We start from the raw sequence: 26,244 nt of genomic DNA on the forward strand, positions 1-26,244 counted from the left end.
AAATTGAACCTCACTAAATAGATCCAGGATATAATCAAGATTTCACTACTTTAATTCCCACCACGTTGAACATATCATAATTGAATGCACCGTAGCATGACCGTCATTCCGTCTAAGAAATTGCTTACCATTGTCTCAGTTATTGCTTCAGTGACATTTCATTTCAGTCAGTTTCGATATTCCTGATATAAAATTCTTTCTGATTCACACAGCATGTACATAATTGGTATTTCTATTTCAATGCACCACAAATATTTGACACAAGCACGATGACAATCGATGATACACAACACAATTAAAATGACATTGCAATCATACCCTGTGTGCATGTGAACACGACTGTTGCACATTGGTATATTTAGTTTTTGAACAAATTGACCAATGTGTACAGTTCCAATATGTTTACTGCACACTCACAAAACTGATATCTCAAAAAATCGCATTTACTGGTAGTGTGGTAGAGTTTGCATCATCAGCTGAAAGTGGTTTGTGATTAATGACATGTCGATGGGTTACCTGTTATATTTACATCTGAAAAACAGGAAATGAATGAATTATTTGAAGAAACGTCCTAGTTAGTAGCCTGGGGTTCAAACATTTCTTCTCTTTATTTTGTATGTTCAGTTAGGAGAATTTTGGGCAGCATTACCTTTTCATAAGGATCATTTACTTGGTGACACCAAGCTGCCCCAAAGCGTTCAGTCATTGACTAATTGTGCACTCGCATAACAAATACCCAGATTCCTCAAGGTCATTAATGATCTGGCTGGGTTTTCATCAATAACTGTATTTCACTTTGTTGTAGCAATCCATATAACCTGTTATATTATTGTCTCTCCATTTAGAAGCTTCTCAGACCACATGCTTAAACCCGGGAACACCAAAATACGGAGAACAAAACCACAGCATGGGATATCAGGTGAAATGCCAATAATTTATCAGATTATGAGTATTTCTCTTTATGAAAACAGGCATTTGCCATGGCAAGCATAACAATGCTGTTGTGCTGTATTTGTTAGGTGAATCGGATGGTGCATTTCAAGTGCCAGAAAGGATTTCACATCATCGGCTCTACGACGCGCACCTGCCTCCTCGACTTCACGTGGAGCGGCATACAGCCCGAATGCATCTGTAAGGACAGTGTGTTCTCTCTCGCCACTGTTGGCAGAATCACAGTGCACCTCCTATTGCCTGCACGTGAAGATGTGTGTGTAATTGGGTCATATTTCACATGAGCCTACTTCATTACCATGCTAACACCTGAGTGGCTTGGCTTTAGATGCTGTGAGCTTCTTTGTTTTGTTTCTTTGTTTGTTTATTTATGTGTGTATAATTATTTGTGATCTGACTTCATATGCAGTGTATACCCCAGTGCTGAAAGCCTTGTTTGCCTTTTACTCTCAGCAGAAATGATTAAATATAAGCTTCCTACTCAACATGACTGACAACAGTAGGTTACAGCATTATTCAAAGCAGAACTGGTCATAATAATGAAGTAAAAGATATTAATCACATTGCATTCTTTTTTTAACGATTAAACAAAATGCATGAGACACTTGTAATATGCTTGATTTATAGCCTATTAGGTTTTCAGGCAGCTGCATATCCATTCATATTACTCTGCGCTAATGTGTATCTTACTGTTCTTGAAGAAACGTGAACACCCGTAATTTCAACTTGGTTATTCGCAATATGTCTACGTCATCTATCATATAGAGAACGTACCCTGAGGTTATGGTGGCAATCACTGGACCTCAAGAATAGAGGACATTTACATTTAGTGCACAATGATTTTTTTTAATACTAAATTTCGTGCTAATTCACAATAACCACAGTTATGAAGATGACCAAAAAGTTAAATGTGTACTCACAATTATAAGATCGACTCGTGTTTATATTTCTGCCATTTCTTAACATCATTCAGAAGTTTTTGTATTTTGTTCCCACGAAGTCAATATACATGTCTTTGCATTCTTATGATAAATTAATGCAGATCTGGAACTCCACTTTCACACTGTCCACTCCCGGTCTGTTCCTTTCGTTTCTCCAAGCGATGGTAATCATTGAAAAATCCCGTTATGTGTAAGCATTGCTGCATGGTGTTGAGAATATGTAGAAGCTGATGATCTTTCTCCCATTCTGAGATGAAGGATGTCTTTTGCTTTGGCATTTCGGCAAAACGAACGTGTAACAGCATCAAACAACAGCCTTAACATAAAGTTGTCATGAGGAAATGTGACAAATATGATCTTTGTTCGCATTTTCAGAACCAATACAAATGAGGGATTAATTAAATGACAAATATATTAACCAATGAAGACCAACAATCAAAAGTTAAATTGTGGGTGGTAAGGTTGGGTGTCTCAAGAGGAAAATAGAGGACATAAATAAATCTGTTTTCGTATCAATGGAGGACAGAGTGTCAGAAAAATGGACTGTTCCCTAATAAATCCGGACGAATGACCACCCTACCTGAGATACTTAACGCCATATTTGGAGAGTTTGGACTTTCTCCTTCGGCCGCTTCCATGCTCAACAGTACCAGTTTTGTGTACCCTCCTCCGAGTCTTTCATACGCTCCTGCTGAAGCATGTAGTCGGGCTGTAATCTGCGACATAGCGAAGCTTTCACTAGCTAAGACTTTGATTTCTATATGCTTGTCATGTGATGCTGCATTTCCTTCCAAGGAGCTATATCATTCACCACCCATTCACCACATCAGCTTTGCACATCTGGATTTGGGCATTTTCTCCCATTCTTCCTTGCAGATTTGCTCAAGCTCTGTCAAGTTAGATGGGGGAGCATCAGTTCACAGCAATTTTCAAATCTTTCCAAAGATTCTCAATAAGATTCAAGTCTGGGCTTTGGCTGGGCCACTCAAGGACTTTCACATTCTTGTTCTGAAGCCATTCCAGTGTTGCTTTGGCTGTATGCTTGGGGTCATTGTCCTGTTGGAACGTAAATCGTCACCGCAGTCTTAGGTCTTTTCCACTCTGAAGCAGGTTCTCCTCAATTATTTGCCTGTATCTGGCTCCATTCATTGTTCCTTCTATCCTTACAAGTTACTCAGTCCCTGCCACTGAAAAGCATCCCCATAGTATGATGCTGCCACCACCTTGCTTCTTGGTAATGATGTTGTTAGATGGGTGATGAGCTGTGCTTTGTTTCCGCCAGATGTAGTGCTTTACATTCAGGCCAAAGAGTTCATTTTTTGTCTCATCAGATGCACTGTCAACTTTGGAACCTCATAGTGAAAGGTGTGTTTCTTTCTAAGTCATGTCCAATCAATTGAATTGGCCACAGGTGGACTCCAATCATGTGGAGCTATCTCAAGGATGATCAAAGGAAACTGGATGCACCTGAGCTCAATTTGCAGTGTCATAGCAAAGGGGTTGAATAGTTATTGACTCAAGACATTTCAGCTTTTCACTTTAAATTAATTTGTAAAAATTTCTCAAAACATTTTGTCACTCTGTCCTTGTGGGGTATTTTGTGTTGCTCGATGCCAAAAAATCTAAATTTAACCCATTTTAAATTCAGGCTGTAACACAACAAAGTGTGACGAAAGTCGGAGGGGTGTGAATAATTTCTGAAGGCACTGTGTATTTTCACGTCTCAGGCTCAGTTAGCATGGTATTCCTCAGCGCCAGGATCTTTTGTCCCAGGAAATGGCTGAACGGTTTCTATCTTCGACTGCACTGCGTTCAGTTATGACTCTTTTCCGTTCCCCATGGTCCCCAAATGAGCCAAAATCGATGGCACATGCACAGGAGGCAGATGGCTCGAACATGTTTTCTTCCCATTTAAAGGTGTATTTATAATGAAATAGTGCGGGCCCGTAAGGGCGTGCCCGTAGGTGCGTGCCAGTATATGCAGCTTCTTGCCTGCAGTATCAGGTCCCCAGCATCAATTGTGACGTCATATGAAACGCAGAAGAAGAATTGTGCCGCCCCTCTCTCTCCCCCCTCCTCTCTCCCCCCTCCTCTCTCTCCCTCCTCTCTAACCCCTCCTCTCTAACCCCTCCTCTCTCCCCCTCCTCTGTCCCCCTCCTCTGTCCCTCCCCTCTCTTGCCCCCCTCTCGCCCTTCTCTCTCCCCCTTCCTCTCTCCCTTTTCTTGCCCCTCCTCTCACCCCTCTCTTGCCCTTCTCTCTCCCGCCCCTCTCTTGCCCCCCTCTCACCCCCCTCTCTCGCCCTTCTCTCTCCCCCTCCTCTCACCCCTCTCTTGCCCTTCTCTCTCCCCCTCTTCTGTCCCCCTCCTCTCTCCCTCCCCTCTCTTGCCCCCCCCTCTTGCCCTTCTCTCTCCCCCTCCTCTCTCCCTTCTCTTACCCCCCTCTCACCCCCTCTCTTGCCCTTCTCTCTCTCTCCCCCTCCTCTGTCTCCCCTCCTCTCTCCCTCCCCTCTCTTGCCCCCCTCTCGCCCTTCTCTCTCCCCCCTCCTCTCTCCCTTCTCTTGCCCCCTCTCACCCCCTCCTCTCGCCCCTCTCTTGCTCCCCCTCTTACCCCCCTCTCCCGCCCTTCTCTATCCCCCCTCCTCTCTCTCTTCTCTCTCCCCCTCTCTCTCGCCCTTCTCTCTCCCTCCCCTCTCTTGCCACCCCCCTCTCGCCCCTCTCACCTCCCTCCTCTCTCCCCCTCCTCTGTCCCTCCTCTTCTCTCTCCCCCTCTCTTGCCCCTCTCTATACCCCCTAATCTCGCCCTTCCTCTCTCGCCCCCACTCTCATCCCCCCCTATCCCGTCCCCCTCTCTCGCAGATATTGGTCGACAGTTAAATGGCTGTAACTTGGAAACTGCTCGTCCGATTAATATCAAACCTCGAAAAGACACATCCGCGGGTCCCCAGCAATATTCCTGGCAAGTTTCAATCAGATCGGACCGTCAATCATGCAAAAAACATTAATTGTGACGTCATTCGTGATGTCATAGCACTGTCTTGTCATTGGTCGCCAGATAAATGGCCGTAACTTGGGAACCGCTCGTCCGATTGATATCAAACCTCGAAAAGGCACATCCGCGGGGCCCCGGCAATATTCCTGGCAAGTTTCAATCCGATCGGACTGGTCATCGTCCGGTTATTAATAATTTGGGAAAAAATTGGCATGATTAGGTGAGAAGGTGGAACGACACCTTCAGCTGCCATATATACACCTTTTCAACACTGAAAAGCAGTAAAATGGCCATAACTTGGGAACCGCTCGTCCGATTGACATCAAACCTTGAAAAGGCACATCTGCGGGGCCCCGGCAATATTCCTGGCAAGTTTCAATCAGATCGGACCGGCGGTCGTCGAGAAACTGCGGTCGCAGACAGACAGACACACACACACACACACACATTACTGGAATTATAGATAGATATGGGGGAAGAGGTGGATGAGATGAGCAGCTCAGAACAAATCATGCGGATCAACAGACACAAAGAGGTAAATGGGGAAACACAAACTTTATGCAATAATGAGAAGTAAATTAAAAAATTAAAATCATAACCCACACTAGGAGCCACAGATCACACACAAACATTAAGTTTTATAGGCGAGGACTTTCCTTTGGCACAATGTACATGGTGGAAGGCGATGATGCAGCCCATTGTGGAAGCCAGCGATGAAGGAGGCCAACAATGATCAGCACCTCAGGACTTTAACTCTGAAACAGCCCTCGTGACCATCCTTCTCTCCTCCTGCACGCTGGGAGCTCTGGTGTCTGTACTCTAAGCTACCCCTCATCGTTCTCTTTCCCCGGGAGTTCTGGAGTCTCCCTTCTCTCCCCACAAGGCCCTTCTTCCCGGTCCCGATCCTCTCTGCTTCATCTTCACACTCAAGTCCTCCTGCACGTCAGCAGCTCTCTTGTGTCCAATCTCTCCACTCTCTTCATCCATCTCTTTCCCCAGGAGTTCTATTCTGTCCTTTCTCTCCTCTCAAGGCCCTTCTTCCTGATGTCGATCCTCCCTGCTGCTGCTTCTTCTTCACACTCATCCTTCTGCATTCCATGTCCATTCTCTCGGCACCTCCTCAACCTTTTTGGGAGGAGTCATCCTCTGGGCCATTCCACCCATGGGGCAGCCCCAATGAAAATAAAAGTCAATATTTTCCTCTCAGTCCAACAGCGTATTGAACTGTTGTGGCTGGCATACGCTGGTCAGACAGATTGTGACGGCCTTTTCGCAAATATGACTCATGTGCCTCTGTGATTGGAAGTCGTCACCTGGCCCCACCCACAAAAAAGAAGTGTTTACGCATACAATGCTACCCTGACTGTCCTGTCTATAAATTACCTAAACTGCCTCCTCAGTGTCACTGTAACAAAATGACTTATTCTGACCAACTTACCAGGCTCAGTGGTGCAATCGTAAGAGCATCCACTCTGTGTCTGGGAGGTTGGTGTCCAAACACCAGTTGAGTCATGCCAAAGTCTTTATTTTTTTTCAATGGTTTATGCTGCTTCCTTGCTTGATGCTTAGCATTTAATATAACAGGAGTATGGACAAACAACGCTGAGAAGGCAACGCTGGTACGTGTTGGTACATTCCCGGTACGTGCTGTTCTTTGCTTGATGCTCAGTATTTAAGAGGGTAGAGCACGGAGAAACATTGCTCGGAAGGCAAGGGCAAACCAACCAGTATAACCCTTGCTAAAAAAATTGGTTTGGCAGCATGAATGCTCTGTAAAGAGTAAGGTGTGTGTGTGTGTGTGTGTGTGTGTGTGTGTGTGTGTGTGTGTGTGTGTGTGTGTGTGTGTGTGTGTGTGTGTGTGTGTGTGTGTGTGTGTGTGTGTGTGTGTGTGTGTGTGTTGGACTATTGTGAGCATCTCATTGTACAATGTTTTGAACACTCCTTTTTATAGTGTGACTTTATTTTTAGGTGAAAGAGTACCAGTTGAAGTCAACTTGAAGACGTATCACACAGCAATAGAGAGGAGAGATATGCATATAAGATCCAAACTGCTCTGTCGGGGTCTGTGTCAAGCACTCGCTATAAGGCTAAACATACCACTGACGTAATTGATGTAGAAAGCAATTAGTTCTGGTCCTGATAAATTGCCCTCGGGAACAGCAGAGCGATCATGCTGGGGAGAGGAAAATTGAGTTTTAAGAACAAGGTGTTGTTTTCTTTGATGAATAAATGCTGACAAATGTCGAAGTGCAATGGAGTAGAGCAATTATTACGAAGGAATGCAGGAAGAAATGCTAAATGCACACTGTCAAATCATACGAACATCTTTTATTACAATTATTTTACCACTGTGCAGCTAATTGTAGCACTAGGTAACCATAAACTTTTACCAGAACCAAAACAAACATTGAGAAATATGTTGATAGAGTGATGGAATGCACTCCGTGACATTGATTATATATGTGGCCAAAAAAAAGTCAATGTACCGAGATTACATCTTCATATTCAGCAAAATAATTGCAAAAAAATGTAAGATATAATTATTCAGCCAACACTGATATTTAACAAGCGGATGACATTGATATATAATTTGGCAAACCTTTTTTATTGAAACCAAAATTCCAATGCATTCGTCAATTGTGCTTTAAAAACACAAAAAATAATGACATTGAAATAATCAGTCACACTTTATCTGGGTAAAGTAACTTTTGAGTTACCTTATATTTAAGTTCCATGACTGATCACAAATACACATTGTTTAATGTTATATGGGTTCGTAATCAAGGCAGAGCATCAGCTTTTACAACAATTTGTTTCTTAATTACGAGCTGGGGCATTTTGAAGAAATCATATTGTCTTTTTTTATCACAGCCTAAAACTCTTCCTGACACGCACTAAGGAATGGGGTCAGGGATCATTCAATATTACCTTTCACATAGCCACAAAGGCTTAGGCACGATGCTTCGAGTGATTAAAAAATAAAAACGTTTTTCTAAAAATGTCAAAAATAATGTTATTCTTAAATACTGAAAGTTTGATGAAGATCCGTTTGGCCATCTCTGAGAAAAATAGCGACGAACACAAACCGTTTTGTCTTATTGTCTTCTACCACCTCCTTTCTGGTATTGCACCCTCTATTCTATCCATGCTTTGTCCCTTCCCACCCCTTCCCCCCCTCTCCCCCCACCTCCCATGTTTCTGCACGGCACACACGGTCCATCATTAACCCCCTTCTGGTGAAACTACCTAAATCCAGGATCACAGCTCACCTCTGCTCATTTGTTCCTCTATTTTCCCACTTGGAGAATCAACTTCCACATCCTCTTCAATCTCTTTCTTCCCTCCATGTTTTCAAGACAACAGTTCAACACCATCTCAGATCATCCGCGATCCAAAACCATGATCTTTTCTACCCTCGTTAACCCCACCCAAATCCCTCCTTCCAATTTTCCAGGTTCTCCTACTTGGAGTTTCCTTCTGGCCATCTCTGTCCACCCTCTGTATTCCTCTTGTCCATCACGTGCATGCGTGTTTTGCATCCTATTTTTGTCTGTTACATCCTGATCTGTTCAGCGTACTAGCTCTTTCATGAGCCTCAACTATGGATACAAAAAATAATCTTTTATAGTACAGCTGACAATGAGAAAAGTAAGCACAAGCTGGAACCCTCTTTCTTGCTGGTTTCATTGTTTCCTCCCCTTCTCTCTCTTTTTCTCCCTTTCCTATTTATTGGGTAGTCGATCTAGTCGAAAAAAAAAATTGAGATTTGTTCTACCCTTATTATCAGTATTTAAAATGGCGATTTCAGTTAATACAATGGTGATTTCGATGAAACTTGGTTGGTAGGTTCATACCATGACCTAGTTGTGTGCAAATGAGAACCGTTGCTATGGACACCACCGTTGCCTTTTGACAGCAAAGGGACTTTGAAATTTTTGAAAAATCATAAAAAATTTATTTTTTCGAAAATCAAAAATCGGGCCACGAGCGACTGTGGGCAGTACATTCAGCCATATTGTCAAAAATTTCCAGCCGGATCCTATGAAAACTGTCAGAGAAGATAGACTTTGAATGAACCCTGGTCGAAAACAATAAAAAAACGAAGTTCGTTATATCTCAGAGACTATGAGTCAGATATACATGAAACTGGTATGGTAGGTTCATGGTATGTCCTAGTTATGTGTGAGAAAGAACCGTTGCTATGGACCCCTCCGTTGCCTAGCAACGGCTGAAAAACCTCTAAATGTGGGGGTATTTTAATGAAAAAACAATCTGCAGCATTAACCCTTGAAGCTAGAATCATGAATTTTATTGTGCTTAATCCTCAGGTCATTCCCCATCGCGTCAGGTTCTATTGGGTAGGCAACTACCCATGGCCACCTACCGGCTTGTTTATTTCCTTGCTGGTTGTGTCCAATTGTTGCCCCACTTACCGACTGTCAATTTCACCTTGCTCTTCCATAGGAAAAAAAATTCATGCTATAATAACTTGTGGACTGTTCCCTTTTGAAGAACTGGAGATCAACGGCTGAGTGTTTTGGACAGTGCAATACACAAGTATAATGCCCCATATTTTTTGCTACCTCACAATCGTAAAGTAAACTTTTTTTACACTTCCATGACCTAATCTGTTGAACTCTCTCATATATTAATATTAACAACAAAATATATATATATATATATATATATATATATATATATATATATATATATATATATATATATATATATATATACCCAACAACAACACGCTCACCTTCTCCCGATTCTGCTTCTTCTTCTTCTTCTTTCTCTTAACCTCCTCCTCGTCTTCTTCCTCGATTTTTTTTTTTTTTTTTTTTTTACACTTCCATGACCTAATCTGTTGAACTCTCTCATACATTATTTTTAACTACAAAACGATCTTATAATGCTTCATCTTCCTCTCTCACACATGTGGTACTCTTTACTGTTTCACAATGCACTACTCTTCTGCTATTTTAACAGACTGCTCTCATTTCGACCTCTCCTTCATTCCTTGCCTAAAAAATCCAACTATTACAGCGCTTCTTCTCTCCATGCTCTGAATTCGCCTTCATTGCATCCATCAAGAATTGTGTTAAATCGCATCTCTGACCTAAAACTTTTAAAAACCACAGTTTGCCATGGATGCTCGCTTTCCATCAACCATTCTTTTTTTTCCAACTTCAGTGCCAACTCACCCCCTCACCCCTCATCTCACTCTCAAAGCAACCATCCCACTCTTCTCCCTCCAAGCCTCCCTCTCACCTCTCTCAAAAATCCCCCCTCACCTTTCTCCCACCTTTCATCCCCCTCACTCTTCCTTCTCAAAGTTGCCCCCCTCTCATCCACCAACCTGCCTCCCTCCACTGCCCTCTCACCTCCATCTCTTCACTCCACCTCCTCAAATCCTCAACTGCCTTCTTCCTTGTCTCTTGTCCCCCCTCTCCCCCAGCACCACAGAGCCTTTTCTCCTCCTCATTCGGCCCCCTCCCCTCGCTGTTCTGCAATACCCCACACTCCTTCAGCAACCCTCCTTACCTGCCCCCTCATCCCTTGTCCTACCCTCCCCCTCCCCCTCCACCTCCTGCACCCAAAGCCTCCTCCCCTACCTCTTCATTAAAAGTGTGGACCTCAAATATCCGGGGCCTTCGCTCAAACCTTTCAGATCTTTCCATACAGGTTGCCACTGACAAACCAGACATTATCTGCCTAACAGAAACTTTCCTCTCCCAAGACGTGTCTGACTCCCAAGTATCTCTCCCTAGCTACTCCCTCTTACGGTATGACAGACCTGAGCCTCGTCCTGATGGAGGTGTTGCTCTCTTCATCAAAGACTCTATTCCTCACTCTCCATGCACTGCTCTCACTCCCCCACACCCCCAGGAATACCTCTGGCTTCGGCTTCCCCTCCACTCCCACCTCATGTTTATATGTGTACTGTACTGTCCACCGAACAGTGATGACTCCATCTACACCTCACTATCCGAAAACATGGACCATCTTCTATCTTCTCATCCAAACTCTCTCTTCCTCTTATGTGGTGACTTCAATTGTCATCACGCCAGTTGGCTCGGTGTGGGTACCTCTCTCACCTGCCATGGCACCTCAGCAAAAGCTTTCTGCGACTCATTGGGACTGACTCAATCGGTCAACTTCCCGACCCGGATCTCAACCAATGGTACTCCATCTCTTCTGGATCTGATTTTGACAAATTTCCCTGACAATATCTGCTGCTCTTCCTTCGCTCCAATTGGTTCTTCTGACCACGTCCTTGTCAAAGTGGACATCTCTCTGGCTGTTATCAGAGAACCACCTCACCGCCGTCGAGTCTGGCATTTCACTCAAGCCGACTGGCAGGGTCTCCGAGCAGCCATCAAACTTACAGACTGGTCTCCTATCACTACGTTCTCAAACATCAACTCATCCTGGGAATTCTTTCAAAGAAACTTGCTCTCCCTCATGCACAGATTTATCCCCTCTCGTGTTCAGTTTTCTTACCCTTCCTCCCGCCCTTGGTTTACTGAAGCTTGTGGCGAGGCAGTTGTCCTGAAACAACTTGCCTTTGCCTCATGGAAAGCAAACCCAACTGAGGGCAATCTCAGTTCTTTCCACAAAGCTCGGAACAAGTGTGTATCTACCCTCAGGAGAGCCAGAAAACAACATCTTTCTCATCTCAAGTCTGAACTCTCAAACCTCTCTCCCTCCTCAAAATCCTGGTGGCGTTTAATCAAATCTGTTTCTGGTGTATGTTCCCCCTCCATCCCCTCCCTTACCTCAAATGGCCGCACTGCTGATTCCACACGTGATAAAGCTGAATGTCTAAACTCGGTGTTTGCAGCTAAATCTTGTGTCCTAAACCCATCACTATCTCTACCCACTTTACCCAGTCGCACCCAACTGTCCCTGGACTCTGTATCCTTTTCTCCTGACAAGGTGGAGAGCTTGCTTTCAAACCTCGAGTCAGATTCTGCAACCGGTCCAGACGGCATCAGCCCACGTGTCCTCAAAGCCTGCTCTTCTGCTCTTGCTCACCCTCTCTCTGTTCTATTCACCCTCTCATTTGCCCAAGGTCATCTGCCATCTGCTTGGAAATCTGATAACATCACTGCCCTGCATAAAAAAGGTGCAAAAACAGATCCCTGTAACTACAGACCAATCAGCCTTCTCCCAATCATCAGCAAGGTGATGGAATCCATCATCGCCTCAGATATGAAATCCTTCCTCTTCTCCAATGGCTTAATTTCCAATCATCAATTTGGTTTCAGACCAGGTCACTCTACCCTGGATATGCTGCTTCTGCTCTCCCATCAATGGATGGAGGTCCTCAATGCCAGACAGGAAATCCGAGCCGTATCCCTGGACATATCACGTGCTTTTGACACAGTCTGGCACCCTGCCCTACTCACCAAACTCTCTTCCCATGGTATTCAAGGCCATCTCCACTCATGGCTCGCAGACTTCCTCTCCTGTCGCAGTCAACGTGTGGCCCTAAATGGAGTTCTTTCATCCCCTCTTCCTGTGCAGGCTGGAGTTCCTCAAGGTAGCGTTCTGGGCCCTGTTCTTTTTCTGGTTTTCATCAATGATCTCTCGGACTCTCTGGAAAATCCTCTATTTCTCTTTGCCGACGACTCCACCCTCTGCCGTACCATCTGTCATCCCTCAGACCGGCAAGCAGCAGCTTCTTCACTCACTGCAGATCTGGATAAAATCACAAACTGGTCCAACACATGGAACATGTCTTTCAATCCAGACAAATCTCACACTCTCACTATGTCTCTTCGAAAGGACCGTTTACAAAACCCCCCCATCCACTTTCTCAACAATCCTCTGGAAGAAGTCTTTTCTTTCAAGCTTCTAGGTCTCACTATCTGCCATGACCTTTCCTGGGAAAGTCACATTTCCAACCTCGCCTCTAAAGCCAGTCGCCGACTGGGAATCCTTCGTCGTGCTAAGTCCTTCCTCGGCCCTCTTGAGCTCCTGACCACTTACAAAGCTTTTGTCCATAGCCTGATGGAGTACTGCTCTCCCCTCTGGGCTGGTGCTCCTGCTTCCCACCTTTCTCGGCTTCACGCTGTCGAAACCAGGGCATTTAAGATCATCGGCATCTCCCGCAATGAAACCTTGTCTTTGGGCCTCTCACTCAATCACCGCAGGTTGGTCGGTGGTCTTTCTGTCTTCTACCGACTCCTCTCCAGCCTTGCCCCCCCTGCTCTCTCTGCGATTTGTCCCCACCACATTTCCACAGGGCGCTCAAGGTCCGCCAACAACCCCCTTCTGGTAAAACTACCAAAATCACGAATCACTGCTTATCTTCACTCTTTCATTCCTCTTTTTTCCCGCCTTTGGAATAAACTTCCTCACTCTATTCTTTCCCATTCTTCCCTCCAGGCTTTCAAAACAGCTGTTCACCACCACCTCTTATCTTCCCCCATCCAAATCCTCGATCTTTTCTACCCCCGATAATCCACCCAAGCCCACTTCCTTCATTTCTCCTGCTTTCCTTCCTGAAAGTCCCTGAAATGTCCATCTTCTCTTCGCCATGTTCCCCGTCCCATCCCCATCCCTCTCCCTTCCACAGTTCACCTAATGTGTCTGTTCCCCACTGTTTTGTCCCTTCCACTCCCGCCCCTCTTGTCTCATGCCTCCTTGCTGTGAGTTGTGTGTTCGCTCTCATACGAGCCTCGACCAAGGTATACAAAAAAAAAAAAAAACTTTTCAGAACCACATACAGTGCCTTCAGAAAGTATTCACACCCCTTAATTTTTCACATTTTGGTGTGTTACAGCCTGAATTTAAAATGGTTTAAATGTAATTTTTTTTTTGTCACTGATCTACACATATACACCATGATGTGAAAGTGGAAAAAGAAATTTTTAGAAATCTTTACGAATGAATTAAAAATTAAAAGCTGAAATTTCTTGTGTCAATAAGTATTCAACTGCTTTGCTATGACACCTCAAATTGAGCAAAGCATCATCCAATTTCCTTTAATCATCCTTGAGATGTCTCTATACAACTTGATTAGAGTCCACCTGTGGCCAATTCAATTGATTGGACATGATGATTTAGAAAGAAACACGCCTTTCTATATAAGGTCCCACAGTTGACAGTGCATGTCAGAGCAGAAACTCCACCATGAAGTCCAAGGAACTGTCTGTATAACTCTGAGATATAAATGTGAGGAGGTGTAGATCAAGGGAAGGTTATAAAACAATTTCTAGAGTGTTAACGGTTCCCAAGAGCACAGCGAGCTCCATCATTAAGAAATGGAAAGAATATAGAACTACCCAGACTCTTTCTAAAGCTGGCCATCCAACCAAACTGGGCAAGAAGGACTTTGGTCAGGGAGGTGAGCAAGAACCCAATGACCACTCTCACATAACTACAGAGTTCCTTGGCTGAGATGGAAGAACCTGCCGGAAGAGCAATGGTCTCTGCAGCACTTCACAAATCTAGGTTTTATGGGAGAGTGGCCAGACGGAAGCCACTCCTGAGAAAAAGACACATGACAGCACGCATGGAATTTGCAAAAAGCCATGTGAAAGACTCTGAGAGCACGAGGCAAAATATTCTGTGGTCTAATGAGACAAAACTGAACTCTTTGGCCTGAATGCAAAGCGATATGTCTGGCAGAAACCAAGCACAGTTCATCTCCCATCGAACACCATCCCTACCATGAGGCATGGTTGTGGCAGCATCATACTATTTGGATGCTTTTCAGCGGCAGGGACTCAGAGACTTGTAAGGGTCGAGGGAAAAATGAATGGAGCCAAATACAGGCAAATCCTTGAGGAGAACCTGTTTCAGAGTGCAAAAGACCTTGTACTGTGGCAAAGGTTCACATTCTAACAGGACAATGACCCTAAGCACACAGCTAAAGATACATTGGAATGGGTTCAGAACAAGCATGTGAAAGTTCTTGAGTGGCCCAGACAAAGCTCAGACTTCAATCCCATTGAGAATCTGTGGAAAGACTTAAATTGCTGTTCACCGACACTCCCTATCCAACTTGACAGAGCTTGAGAAAATCTGCAAGGAAGAATGGGAGAAAATCCACAAATCCCAATGTGTAAAGCTGATACAGACATATCCAAGAAGACTTGAAGCTGTAATCGCTGCCAAAGGCGCTTCTGCAAAGTATTGATTCAGGTGGCTGAATACATACTTATGTATATTAGATATTTCTGTACTGCCTTTCGTTTTCAATTAATCTGTAATCATTTCTGAAAACGTGTTTTCACTTTCTCAATATTCGGTATTTGGTGTCGTTCGGTGACCATTTTAATCTAATCCATTTTAAATTCAGGTTGTAACACAACAAAACGTGAAAGTCATGGTGTGTAAATACTTTCTGAAGGCACTGTATCACTTCGGTTTTTTTTCCATGTGCTTTGATATCAGTGCAAAGGGTATAAAAAAGCTGTATTAAAGTTGAAAGTGAATTTGAAATGTTAGAAATGTTTTGCTTACCACTTTAAGAGTTAAAAGAGAATAATTAAATTACGAGCACCCAGAACCACTTTGGCAAGATTAAAAAAGAAAGGTTGAATGATATTTTTGAGACAAGTAGACATTTGGGGTGTACCCAAGGACATTTCAATATCCCCTGTATGGCTTATGCATGCAAATGCTTGGCCACCAATATCTGGAATATACATATATATATATATATATATATATATATATATATATATATATATATATATATATATATATATATATATATATATATATATATATATTGTTTGGATAAATAATATGTGCTCGACAATTGATTAACGTAGTTGGGATCCTTCATTCAACAAATAAAGAGGAAATGCACTACCCATCAAAAATTTCACAAAGTGCAACTTCGATTTTGTAACAGACAGAGAAGAGCAGACTGTCGCAAGCAGTTTCATCTGTAAACCAGGGACTTCGTCCTCCGGTCTCTTAGTTCTAGCTCTGGCAAATAGCTTGGTTTTCCTTGTATGACTGCTCATGCACGTACATATAACAGCAGAACATTCCGATTGCAAATTCAGATTGAGTAGACCGTCGATGATTTTGGCATGATTTATGTTTAATGCTTCTTCCACTGCTTGCTCAGGCATGTGACAAGAAACTGGTTGCAAAAGGAATAAAAACAAATGCATGTGGCAAAGCTGTAACACAAAGGCTTGATGGATCGATGGGTCATAGGGGAAATGTCAGCTGGGAGTAGGTCTGCTCTGTCCTGTTTGTTGGAAAAAAAAACTATGGTTTGGTAATCAAACAATTAATTATTGGTGGGCTGTACATTTTTCTTTGAATTAATGATATATCCTCATACATACAGTGTTTTGATTTTCTATATTTTTTTGAAACGCAAGTGAAACGTCATTTGAGGGAGACTCTGCTTTTTCCTTTGTTCCAAAATTGGAAGAAAAGAGTTTAGTTATTTTCTTGGTTGGCTCTGCCTTTTGTGTATCAAATGGATCATCCAAACTGTCGCAAAGTTAATGATAACTATATTGTGCAACGTTCGTGGGAGGGGTTAGACATTCATATAGAACAGATCGAATTGTACAGAATAGCATGGTCCATGTATGAGTAGTTGGTCGATCTCGACATAGTAAGTAGGCCCACGTCAGCTTAAGGATTGTTTTGTTTGAATGTGCACCACACAGGAGGTGGTGTGTAGTAATAATTAATTAGGGATTATCATGAAGGAAATAGTGTGTATCGCCTCTTCATAATGTTCCACCATGTGGAATTGGGTGGTTTGGGCTTCTGCCAGGCAAGCGAGAGATAGGGGAGAAGCCTGGATCGCCTCCGAGGGGCAGAGTTTTTTTCTTCCTCTGATAGCGGAGGAGCCTGGATTGCACAGGTGTAATGTCTCTGAGAATCGGGGGAGTTCTGAGGAGAACGAGCCCGAGGAGGATCAAAAATTCTGGAGGCGATGTTCTGCCTGCCTGCCTTCACCATGCTTCCTGTTTTTTGTGCCTGCTGCTTGCCAATTGTCCTGCCCATCACCTCCTCATCCCTCCTCATCACCTGTCCATGGCTCCTTCAACGTCCCCACCACCCAGAGATAAGCCACCCGGGTTTTGTTCCCTTTCCCATCTGTGATTAAATACGGCATGAGGCATCTTAGTTCTTTAGATTTATTTTTTCTCATTGTATATAATTATTTATTATTGATTCCTTGTTCCCACTTTTTTCCCCACCACTAACCGCCATCGTAAACCTCTGCAGGACAATCTTCCCTTGTTATTTTTTCAGGAATAAACCCATTCATTTTTAAAAGAGCTAAGGTTCTCGTGTTTCTCCTCACAACCACTCGTTCGTAGTCCGCCGTAATTCGGAACATCTCCACAGAAGTTAAAGCCATTCGGTACGTCGCTGGATTTTAACCTCCCGCTGCCACTAGCTTAACGTTAGTTCAGCCGTTGACGCTCTAATATGTATATTTACATATATATTTATTTATTGTGTGTGTGTGTGTGTGTGTGTGTGTGTGTGTGTGTGTGTGTGTGTGTGTGTGTGTGTGTGTGTGTGTGTGTGTGTACACATTATAGTGTATATGCATATGCTATAATATGTTTCAATTTGCCCGCAGGGTGGCAGGCTTGAGATCTGAGGATCATAATTTCAAATCATGTTCGGCCATTGAATTAATACCAGGTGGGGTTAACTCAGCCTGTCATCCTGAGGTCGGCAAAATGAGTACCAGCTTGCTGGGATGATTGAGCCATTTGAGTATCCTGTGTCAGAGTGGCGACCCGTCCAGGATTGTGCCCAATAGCCCAGGCGACTGCTTTGGCAGCACCGGCGCTCTGCACAGAGTTTTACTCAGAGCCAAAGCTCAATTGGCCGATGGATATAATATATAAATATATGTGTGTTGTTGTTTTTTCATTAGACACCTTCTTTTTCCAATTTCTGAATTATTAAGTCAGTAAATTTGCGATTAAAAGTGGAAATCTTTTTTTTCTTCTTTAGATTAGCCATGATGTCATACTCGGAAGGAGACCACCAGATCCGTGTGTATGGGTTCCAGCGTGGTACCATGTAACTCAAACGGTGAATAATTTTCCATTTTCCACAAGTAAGCAGTCGATGTGTCCTTGGTGCTTGTAAATTAATACAAACCAAGATGGTTTCAAACTACACCAATGGACGAAACACCCTAAGTTTGCCAGAAATTGGACGAGGTTTATCCGAAATATCCGAATGTAGATCAGGCTTACAAAATGTTTGCTTTTGTGCTCGGATCATGTTATAGAGCACTGTTATGAAACAACAGATTGCTAGATCTTGTGGTTATCTGCAATGATTGAGAGAGAGGATGCCATATCCACTATTAAGTGGAAGAAATAGCCGTCGCTCAAAACTGTAACACCATCTCTTCCCAGCTACCAGCACATGTACATGGATGATATATCATGAATCAAACTCCTGTTGCCATTTCTCCGTAGTTACCGCAACAGCACCAGAAAAATAATTATCTATTATCAACACAAATTTCAACAAATCAAGTGAACCAACATCTATTTAGAGTGAAGATGAAGTATGCATGTTTCATCATCTACTCCTTCGAGAGGATTTGACCTGGGATTCTAAAACTCTCAAGGTCCCCCCTCCCCCCCTCCACCATCCCCCCATATTCATCACCCCCCATAATACCGACCACCATCCCACATGCCCCCCACCCTTCCACAATCCCCATCCACTGGAGAGGGACATCGACACCTCACGGACATGACAGTGGGACGTGGCACTGACACAAATGTTGTCTTGGAAAAAGTATGAAATGAGACGATCCTGTTTTATACAATACACCTGGTCTGCCTGTGATGTTGGGACAAGATTTGTCACCCATTTTGTCCGCCATGACCGAGTGTGCAGGGCAGCGCCCGTGCTGTCGGGCAATGATAGGTATTTCTGCTTGAATAATATATAAACCAATTTATCAATTGATAGAAAATCCCTCCCTTTTAAACTGTAAATTTAACGGAAAAATCAAACCCGACCAAGCTGAAGTGATCATGTGACCAGCATTTTCATCTTCATGAACACTTTCACCTTCTTCCTCTGAATCACTTGCATTCGGCTCAAAGCGATTTGGCTCCACAATCCCCCGAAAGCGTTTCCATCGCTAATTTTGTCTCCAATAGTTTCTTCAAAATCCCACTGATCACTTTCAACATTCTGAGAACCTTTAGAGTCGCTATTGATGGTGGATTCAGTATCAGAATCCAAGCTGCACCTGCACTCTTTCTCCATGTAAAACCTCGATGTGGATCAATTTGGATTCCAGATGTGAAGTCACTGACAAAATCGAAAATCGACACTCAAGGGCATTTTGGACACTTTGTGATTGGCAAAAATATTTCTCATTTTTAGGTCATCTCTACTGAGATGACCAAATGTCCGTATGTCTGTACGTCCGTCCATCTGTACGTCCGTCAACAATTTTTCTTTCCGATCTTGATGAAACTTAGTATGTGGGTAGAGGTCGATGAGTGTTGCACAACGATATAACTTTTGTCCGGGTTCAAGGTCAGGGACGAGGTCACGTAAGTTATAAAAATCGCCATTTTCAAAACCTATCTAGTCTGCCATTCTTCAAGATATTCGGCAACTGTTTATTGATTATGATAGTAAAAAATATTATCTTCTATCTACCTGGACAGATTTTTGAATTTCCTTCCCGTTTGATCGTCATGTGATCTGGAAGATGGCCAAAAACGCCGATGCGATTCGCAAAGAAGGAAGGAAGGAGAAATGAAATATAAATATAAAACACATTTTTAACCTTTTATATTTATACATTTTCTGCCAAAGGTGCAAAAGTTTCAAAACCCGAAATGTAAACGTCGGCATTTATTTTCAAAATATAATTTCGTGCGCATGCGCCAAAATCCCGAGTCATCCGGTCATGGCGTCTGAGCAGTGGCCAGCGTGGTTCAGATTGACTGTGGTTTCTGGGGCGAAGATGGTTGTTAAGAAGTATGTCGGCGGTATAAATTTGAGTGACTGTATTGGTGATTTAATCACGCAACATCTTGACAACGAATATTCTGGCTGAACGATTGCATCAATTCAGTGCATCAGCAGGGATGATTCGCAGGCTCCTCTCGATCGTGCCGATATCTAACATGATCACCGGCGGACATCGGGCTGCAGGCTGTGGGGCGAGGCCACGGATCCCGGATGAGGGAATAAGTGATAAATTATGCTACATGCTTCGGGCTTTCTGATTAATATATCAATGAGTACATTCCATAATAAACGAATTAATAATTAATGAATCTGGCATACAAAATGTTTTTTCATACCTGACATGTTACTTTGTGCAGTGTCACGAAACTTCTGTGGAATTTATAATTAATGAATTTGCTTGCTCTAACGATTTTTCAAACCTCAATATCTCTATAAATACTTGACCAATTTTCATTCTGAAAGTTGCATTATAATCAGTGAAGAATAATCTACAGGATTATCATAATTTCCAAGAGCTAAGCCTATTTTTTTCGGGTTTTTTCTACAACCGGAAGTGAAATGTCCCCAGAGAGTGGACGGACCGGAAAACCACGTATTGCACTTACTGGTGATTCTGATGTGTTAATCCGGGTACTAAATGAACAATACATATTTATTAATTATGTCATTAGTAGTATTATCCTAGTGTATCTCTGTGAACTATTTCAATCTAAACGGTTAGTTTGGACTGTTTCGCGGTTACCTGAACTGAACATTGAGAACTTGTGGTATTATAGAGATGACCGTCACCCCCACACGGGGGTGCTTTATTTTTTTGTCCCTTCAAATTAGACTGTGATTAATGATTCTAATGATCTTCAGAAAGAAAAAAAATTGCATTTGGGTTCCTCTTTCAATTGAATGTTATATTTTGAACATGAATAGGAAGACAATTTTTGCCGTTTTATCTTACTTTGGCTTTGAATTTGGAGTGGTTGCGCATGTGCAGAGGGTAGTGAGATAATATTTTTACTCTAAATGGAAAATCATTCCAAACAGGAAACTTACTGTTTTATGGACATTGTAAAGAACACAAACAACAGGCACGATCTAAGCCTGGTGTTGGCTCAGTGGTTCGAGTGGTGGCTTGGGATCCGAGGGTCCTGAGTTCAAACCCCGTTGGCCACTGAATTAATACACCAGGGGGTTGACGTAGCCTGTCATCCTTCCAAGGTTGGCGAAATGAGTACCAGTGTGGACTGGTAGAGGGGCACTGCATCAGCGGCACAGTCACGCTTCCAAGAAATGATAGCTACCTCAGCAGCTAAGCTGTCATACGCAAAAGAAGACAGGCACGATTAATGAACGTAATGTGTTAGATAGGATGATGTGATAGATACTGGGTAAAACGGTGGTAAAACCTGGATTTCCCTTTCCCTTCCACAGATCTCCTCATGTCTCTGTTCCCCACTGTTTTGTCCTTCCCACTTCCTCCCCTCTTGTCTCATGCCCCCCTTGCTGTGCGTTATGTATTAGCGCTCATACGAGCCTCGAGAAGGTATACAAAAGCAAACAATTTTTTATTTATTTATACACCTTTAAACCTCTTTCAACCTTTATTTAAATTGATTTACATACTTAAACACTGGAGCACAAATCGCCTTCATAATACTTCCAAGAACCCTGCTATATATTGATATAAAGCGTGAGATTTTTTGGTCGTTACTCCATGCACGCATGACGTCACAACAACATGGCTGCACATGGTGTGTGTTCACTTTCCAAGCAGCCAAGCCAGCTGTTCCTTATCAACAGTTTTGAATGGAGTGTTTGCTTGAGTTCTTAAGCTACTTGGTGAGCACTGCACAAGAACCTTGGTAACTGAACACACCCCTGGTGTTTGTGGAGCTGAATGGTGGTTATTGGCAGTTAAGCGTTGGGGATGGTGAGCCATGCGGCACTTTAGGGCTGCCTGATGAACGTGCTAACCGAGCTGTTTCATCAAAGGCATCAACTGGGGCCGTGTGGTCATCTTTGTCCTGTTCGGTGTTGTGATCAATGTAGAGTTGGCCACACTGGCAAACGTGGACTCTCTCTCTCTCTTCACGAAGGTCTGCCTAAATGAAGAACAAGCTTCATTCTTGGATCTTTGCTAACATCGGGTGGTTTCCTCCATCTCTTGCTGGAGAGCTGTTTTTTCTGCAAGTGGTGCTTTACTGTGGTTGGGGCAAAGCCAAGGAGGCAGTGCTTCATATGGGTTTCACGAGGCTTGAGTTGGCCTGAAGACGGCTGCTCGGCTAGTTTTGCGAGTGGCTTGGGCAGCGGCGGAGCTGGCAGGAATGGAATTTACATTTTGTATTATCTGCTTGTTTTTAAGATTGTGATTCGCATATTTAAAATAGGTGCAGTACTGCATAAATATACTTTGTGAAACCCATCCATGAAAATGATCATCATGGGGCCAATGGCCGTACAAAGATCAATGATGATGATGATGATGATGTGAGAGGGTGCAGTGTCAGGGTGAAGAAGAGGCTGCTGATATGACTATGTATGATGCCGATTTACGCTGCGTTCTGTCGTGATCAAGAAAGCTTCCATCTCCAAAACTGCGAATCAACGTAGTCTTATTACAGTGCATAAGGGTGGTGTATTAGACTGCTCCAGCAGTGCTAAACTTCCAGATTTTTTTTTTTACGATCTGTAGAAACATTATTTTATTACAATTGAAGTATACACTGAACATTGTGTGGGGTATCGTGTTCTATGAACTCTAGTTGGTTATTGTTTTGGCGACATTGGTAAATCTACATACAGTAACACCCCAGCTTGCGTCACCCCTTTTAATGTCGTTTCACAAATATGTCTTCATGTTATTTTAATTCCACTTCTCGATATCCATCGTCTCAACTCACACTTTCACCAATTTACAAAAAAAACTATAGCTTTTATTCTTGAGCATTTTCAGAATTTAAATATATCTAAGTAAGTGAATAGACAGTAAACATGGTGTGCCAATACATTTCCCATAGCACACAAAGTTTTGAAAACTAGCTGTTAAGACATCTACTTGTTGGTGCAATGTTTTTTACATCCACCACCGAAGGTGGACGGAGGATATGTTTTCACCCCTGTTTGTCTGTCTGTCTGTTTGTTTGCTTCTGTGAGCAGATATCTCAAAAAGTTATGGATGGATTCGGATGAAACTTGGCTGATAGGTTGGGTTTGTGACTCAGACAAATTGGTGATATTTTGGTGATGATCCTGATCCGGATACTAGAACTTTTATAGTGATTCTTCACCATGATATACAGCACGATATTTCAAATAGTTATGGACTGGTTATGACAAAACTTGGTGGATGAGTTGGGTAAGTAAGAAGAACAAGCCAATTCGATTTTGGTTAAGATCCGGATGCAGATCTGGCCTATCAGTGGGATACAAAACATAAACTGTTGAGCCTGTTGGAGGTGTGTGCTCTACCGAGTGTCATTCTCGTCTTAATGTAATTTTGTGCACTATGAGCCCCATAGTGGCATTTACTCTTTTATATTGATGTTTTCACTTTTTTGTGTCGTGCGTGAAACCGAAAAAATACATGTGTTTCTTGTTTGGCAGTTTTTTGACAGTGAATAAATCTGCAGAGTAATGCTTTCAATTGGCTGATGAATAAAGAGATCCATCTCATGATATGGTAATGGCAGCATCAATTAAAGGATGCAGTAGGATTATAAAGTTATGTAACTGTTGTCTATGCCTGGTGTTGGCTCAGTGGTTAGAGTGGCGGCTTGGGATCCGAGGGTCCTGAGTTCAAGCCTCGTTGCCCGCTGAATTAATTCACCAGGGGGTTGACTCAGCCTGCCATCCTTCCGAGGTCGGCAAAATGAGTACCAGCTTGCTGGGATGACCGAGTCATTCAAGTATCCTGCGTCAGAGTGGCGACCTGTCCAGGATTGTGCCCAATAGCCAAGGAGACTGCTTCGGCAGCACCAACGCTCTGTACAGAGTATGGTCCCAATGGACCTGGACTGTTGTCTCGATTTTGTGATTTATTCTGGAGTGAAGTATTTTCGTTGTTCTAAGTGAAACCAATCATGTCTGTTGTTTCACTCATGAAGTAAGAAAGCCTTTGACAGTAAGGTTTTCTTTTGGATGCTCTGTGATGCAGCCCACAGTTGCCAGGCCCTGCAGACCCCTGAACACACTGATGTGACGAGCATGGAGCTTCGTGGTCTGGGGTACACTTTACTGTATGCCTGCCAACCTGGATACCACCTGGCTGGAGGGTCTGAACATCGCACTTGCCGCCCTGGTGGCTCTTGGTCTGGGAAGATGCCCATGTGTCAGGGTGAGGCATCATATGCTGAATTGCATCTCATCTAATTTTCTTCATCTCATGCTTAACAATCTCTCTGGCTATCTTCACTTTCACGTTATTTCATTTATCTGTCATGAGATTCACTCCAATCACTGAACAGATCTTTTGTTACAATCGCTTTTTTTTCGCTCACTTAATCAAGAACCACTGAATTTGGAGCTTAAATAATGAATTTTAGGAAAACTTAACAGAAAATGCAACAGGTAGTAGAAGAAAATGTCATGTACAAATGATCAAGTGCAAGCAAAAGTACCCATCGCTAATTAAGGCCCGGTCACACCTTGACGTTTTAGCCAACGTATGCCGATTTTTGAATTTTTTTTCTAAAACGCTGGCACACGTTGAATACGTTATGGGTAAGTTTTGATAACATTGAGAGCATGCTGAAAAACACTGCCATACGTCGTTGTACGCTGGCTTTAAACGTTGTACTTTTTGGTTGTCCTCAAATTTTTTCATGCTTGAAATTTCACGACGTATGCCGGCGTATGACTCACACGTTCCGCTACGCTGGCCACAAGTTGTATGCACGGTCTCCGATCGTTGACAGACGTCAACACATGCTACTTGTAAGTTAATCATAAGTTGAGACACGCCGAGGTAATGTTTAGCGTACCCGAAACTTATTTCTAACCTATGATTAACGTGTTGTTGGCACGTTACGCGATCGTTGCCACACGTCGACAGACGTTACTTTTAAGTTACTCATAGGCTGAAAGACGTCGGTATAATGGATCGTCCTTGCGTCAGCGTCCACGGCCACGGCCAGGACACTTATTTGCAGCATTCTTCAAACTTTTCTTCTGCATGACGAGGATGTTCACACTTCGATGTCTAGCTTGGCTATGATTCCAATTGTCCATCGGCAGCATCTATTTAAAATAGTCGAGTTTGAGCGTTTTAACACGTTCAGAAGAAACGCTTCAAATTTCAAAACCTCAGCATCAAAAAACAAAGGCGAGTGACAGCAATTTAAATCGTTCATTGTAAACAATGAAACCAGCTGAGTGGTACCGTTTAAAAGTCGTTGAGTGTAAAAAAAATCCAATTGTTGAGCGCAAGCGTCTACTTTCAATAGTGGAGATGCAGCCATTTAAATCGTTGAGTGGCAGCCTATGAATAGCAAACCCCACGTCACCGGCAAAGATAAACTGCCGCACGATATGGATAAGTTAGGCTATCGTTGGGCATAGTTTGTGAACGCCGGCTTCTCGATAATTATTCGTTGGTATATCGTATCTATAAGTAATCAAAGCGCTCTATGCACATGATTAGTTCATTGTGCATTTGTCCAACCCGTTATGAATAGACCTACATCGTAAAAATAAGCTATAGCTCATTGTTGAAAAAGCCCCATAAAAAATTAGCCGCGAAGAACTTCGAACAATGGTGAAAAGATGTCTCCTACCCGTGGACACGCGGACGCAAGGACGATCCATCATAACCCACACCCTCCCCCTCACACTCACCTACTACTGCCAACATGAACAAACTACTACTCCTACTAATACTAATACTGATACTGATACTGATACTGTTACTGCTGACATGGATATCGACTCAAAAAGGACTCGAAAACACTGTTGGGTTCCCCTTTTATGAGCAGCATTTTTATATACCAATTCCCAAAACCGCTGGGAACACGTCTTTATATGGCAATTGTAAGCTAGAAACACGTTCATTTATTTTTTTTGTCGACCGGAAGACGTCATTGGAATACGTCTACATACGTCGATGTTTGTTGGGACTATGTAAACAATTGGTTCAAAGCACGTCAAACATAAGTTAGAAATAAGTTTCGCGTAAAAAAGACATTACCGCGACGTGTTTCGACTTATGAGTAGCTTATAAGTAGCCTTTGTGGACGTGTGTAAGTGTCCACATATCGTGTGTACAACTTATCCCCATCGCATGCGGAACGTGTGTCATACGCCGAGTACGTCGTAAAATTTTGAACATGTTTAAAATTTCTTGACGTTCTCTACTTACTACGACGTATGATAGCGTACTTTAGCGTTCTACTCACGCATACCAAAC

General features: G+C 43.0%; 1 protein-coding gene across 1 annotated transcript in view; it reads left to right on the top strand.

Annotated features, from left to right (window-relative positions):
* Positions 1-26,244, top strand: part of CSMD3 (CUB and Sushi multiple domains 3) — a 1,047,538-nt gene that overhangs the window by 966,331 nt on the left and 54,963 nt on the right. The window contains exons 64-66 of the mRNA XM_085893781.1: positions 846-919; positions 1,020-1,131; positions 23,998-24,177. Coding sequence (XP_085749907.1) covers positions 846-919; positions 1,020-1,131; positions 23,998-24,177 — 366 coding nt within the window. The remainder of the gene's footprint in view (positions 1-845; positions 920-1,019; positions 1,132-23,997; positions 24,178-26,244) is intronic.

Source organism: Eptatretus burgeri, chromosome 9 (genome assembly GCF_056783735.1).
Source record: "Eptatretus burgeri isolate ZD-2024b chromosome 9, Ebu_testis_v1, whole genome shotgun sequence".
In the NCBI taxonomy this organism is placed as follows: Eukaryota; Metazoa; Chordata; class Myxini; order Myxiniformes; family Myxinidae; genus Eptatretus; species Eptatretus burgeri.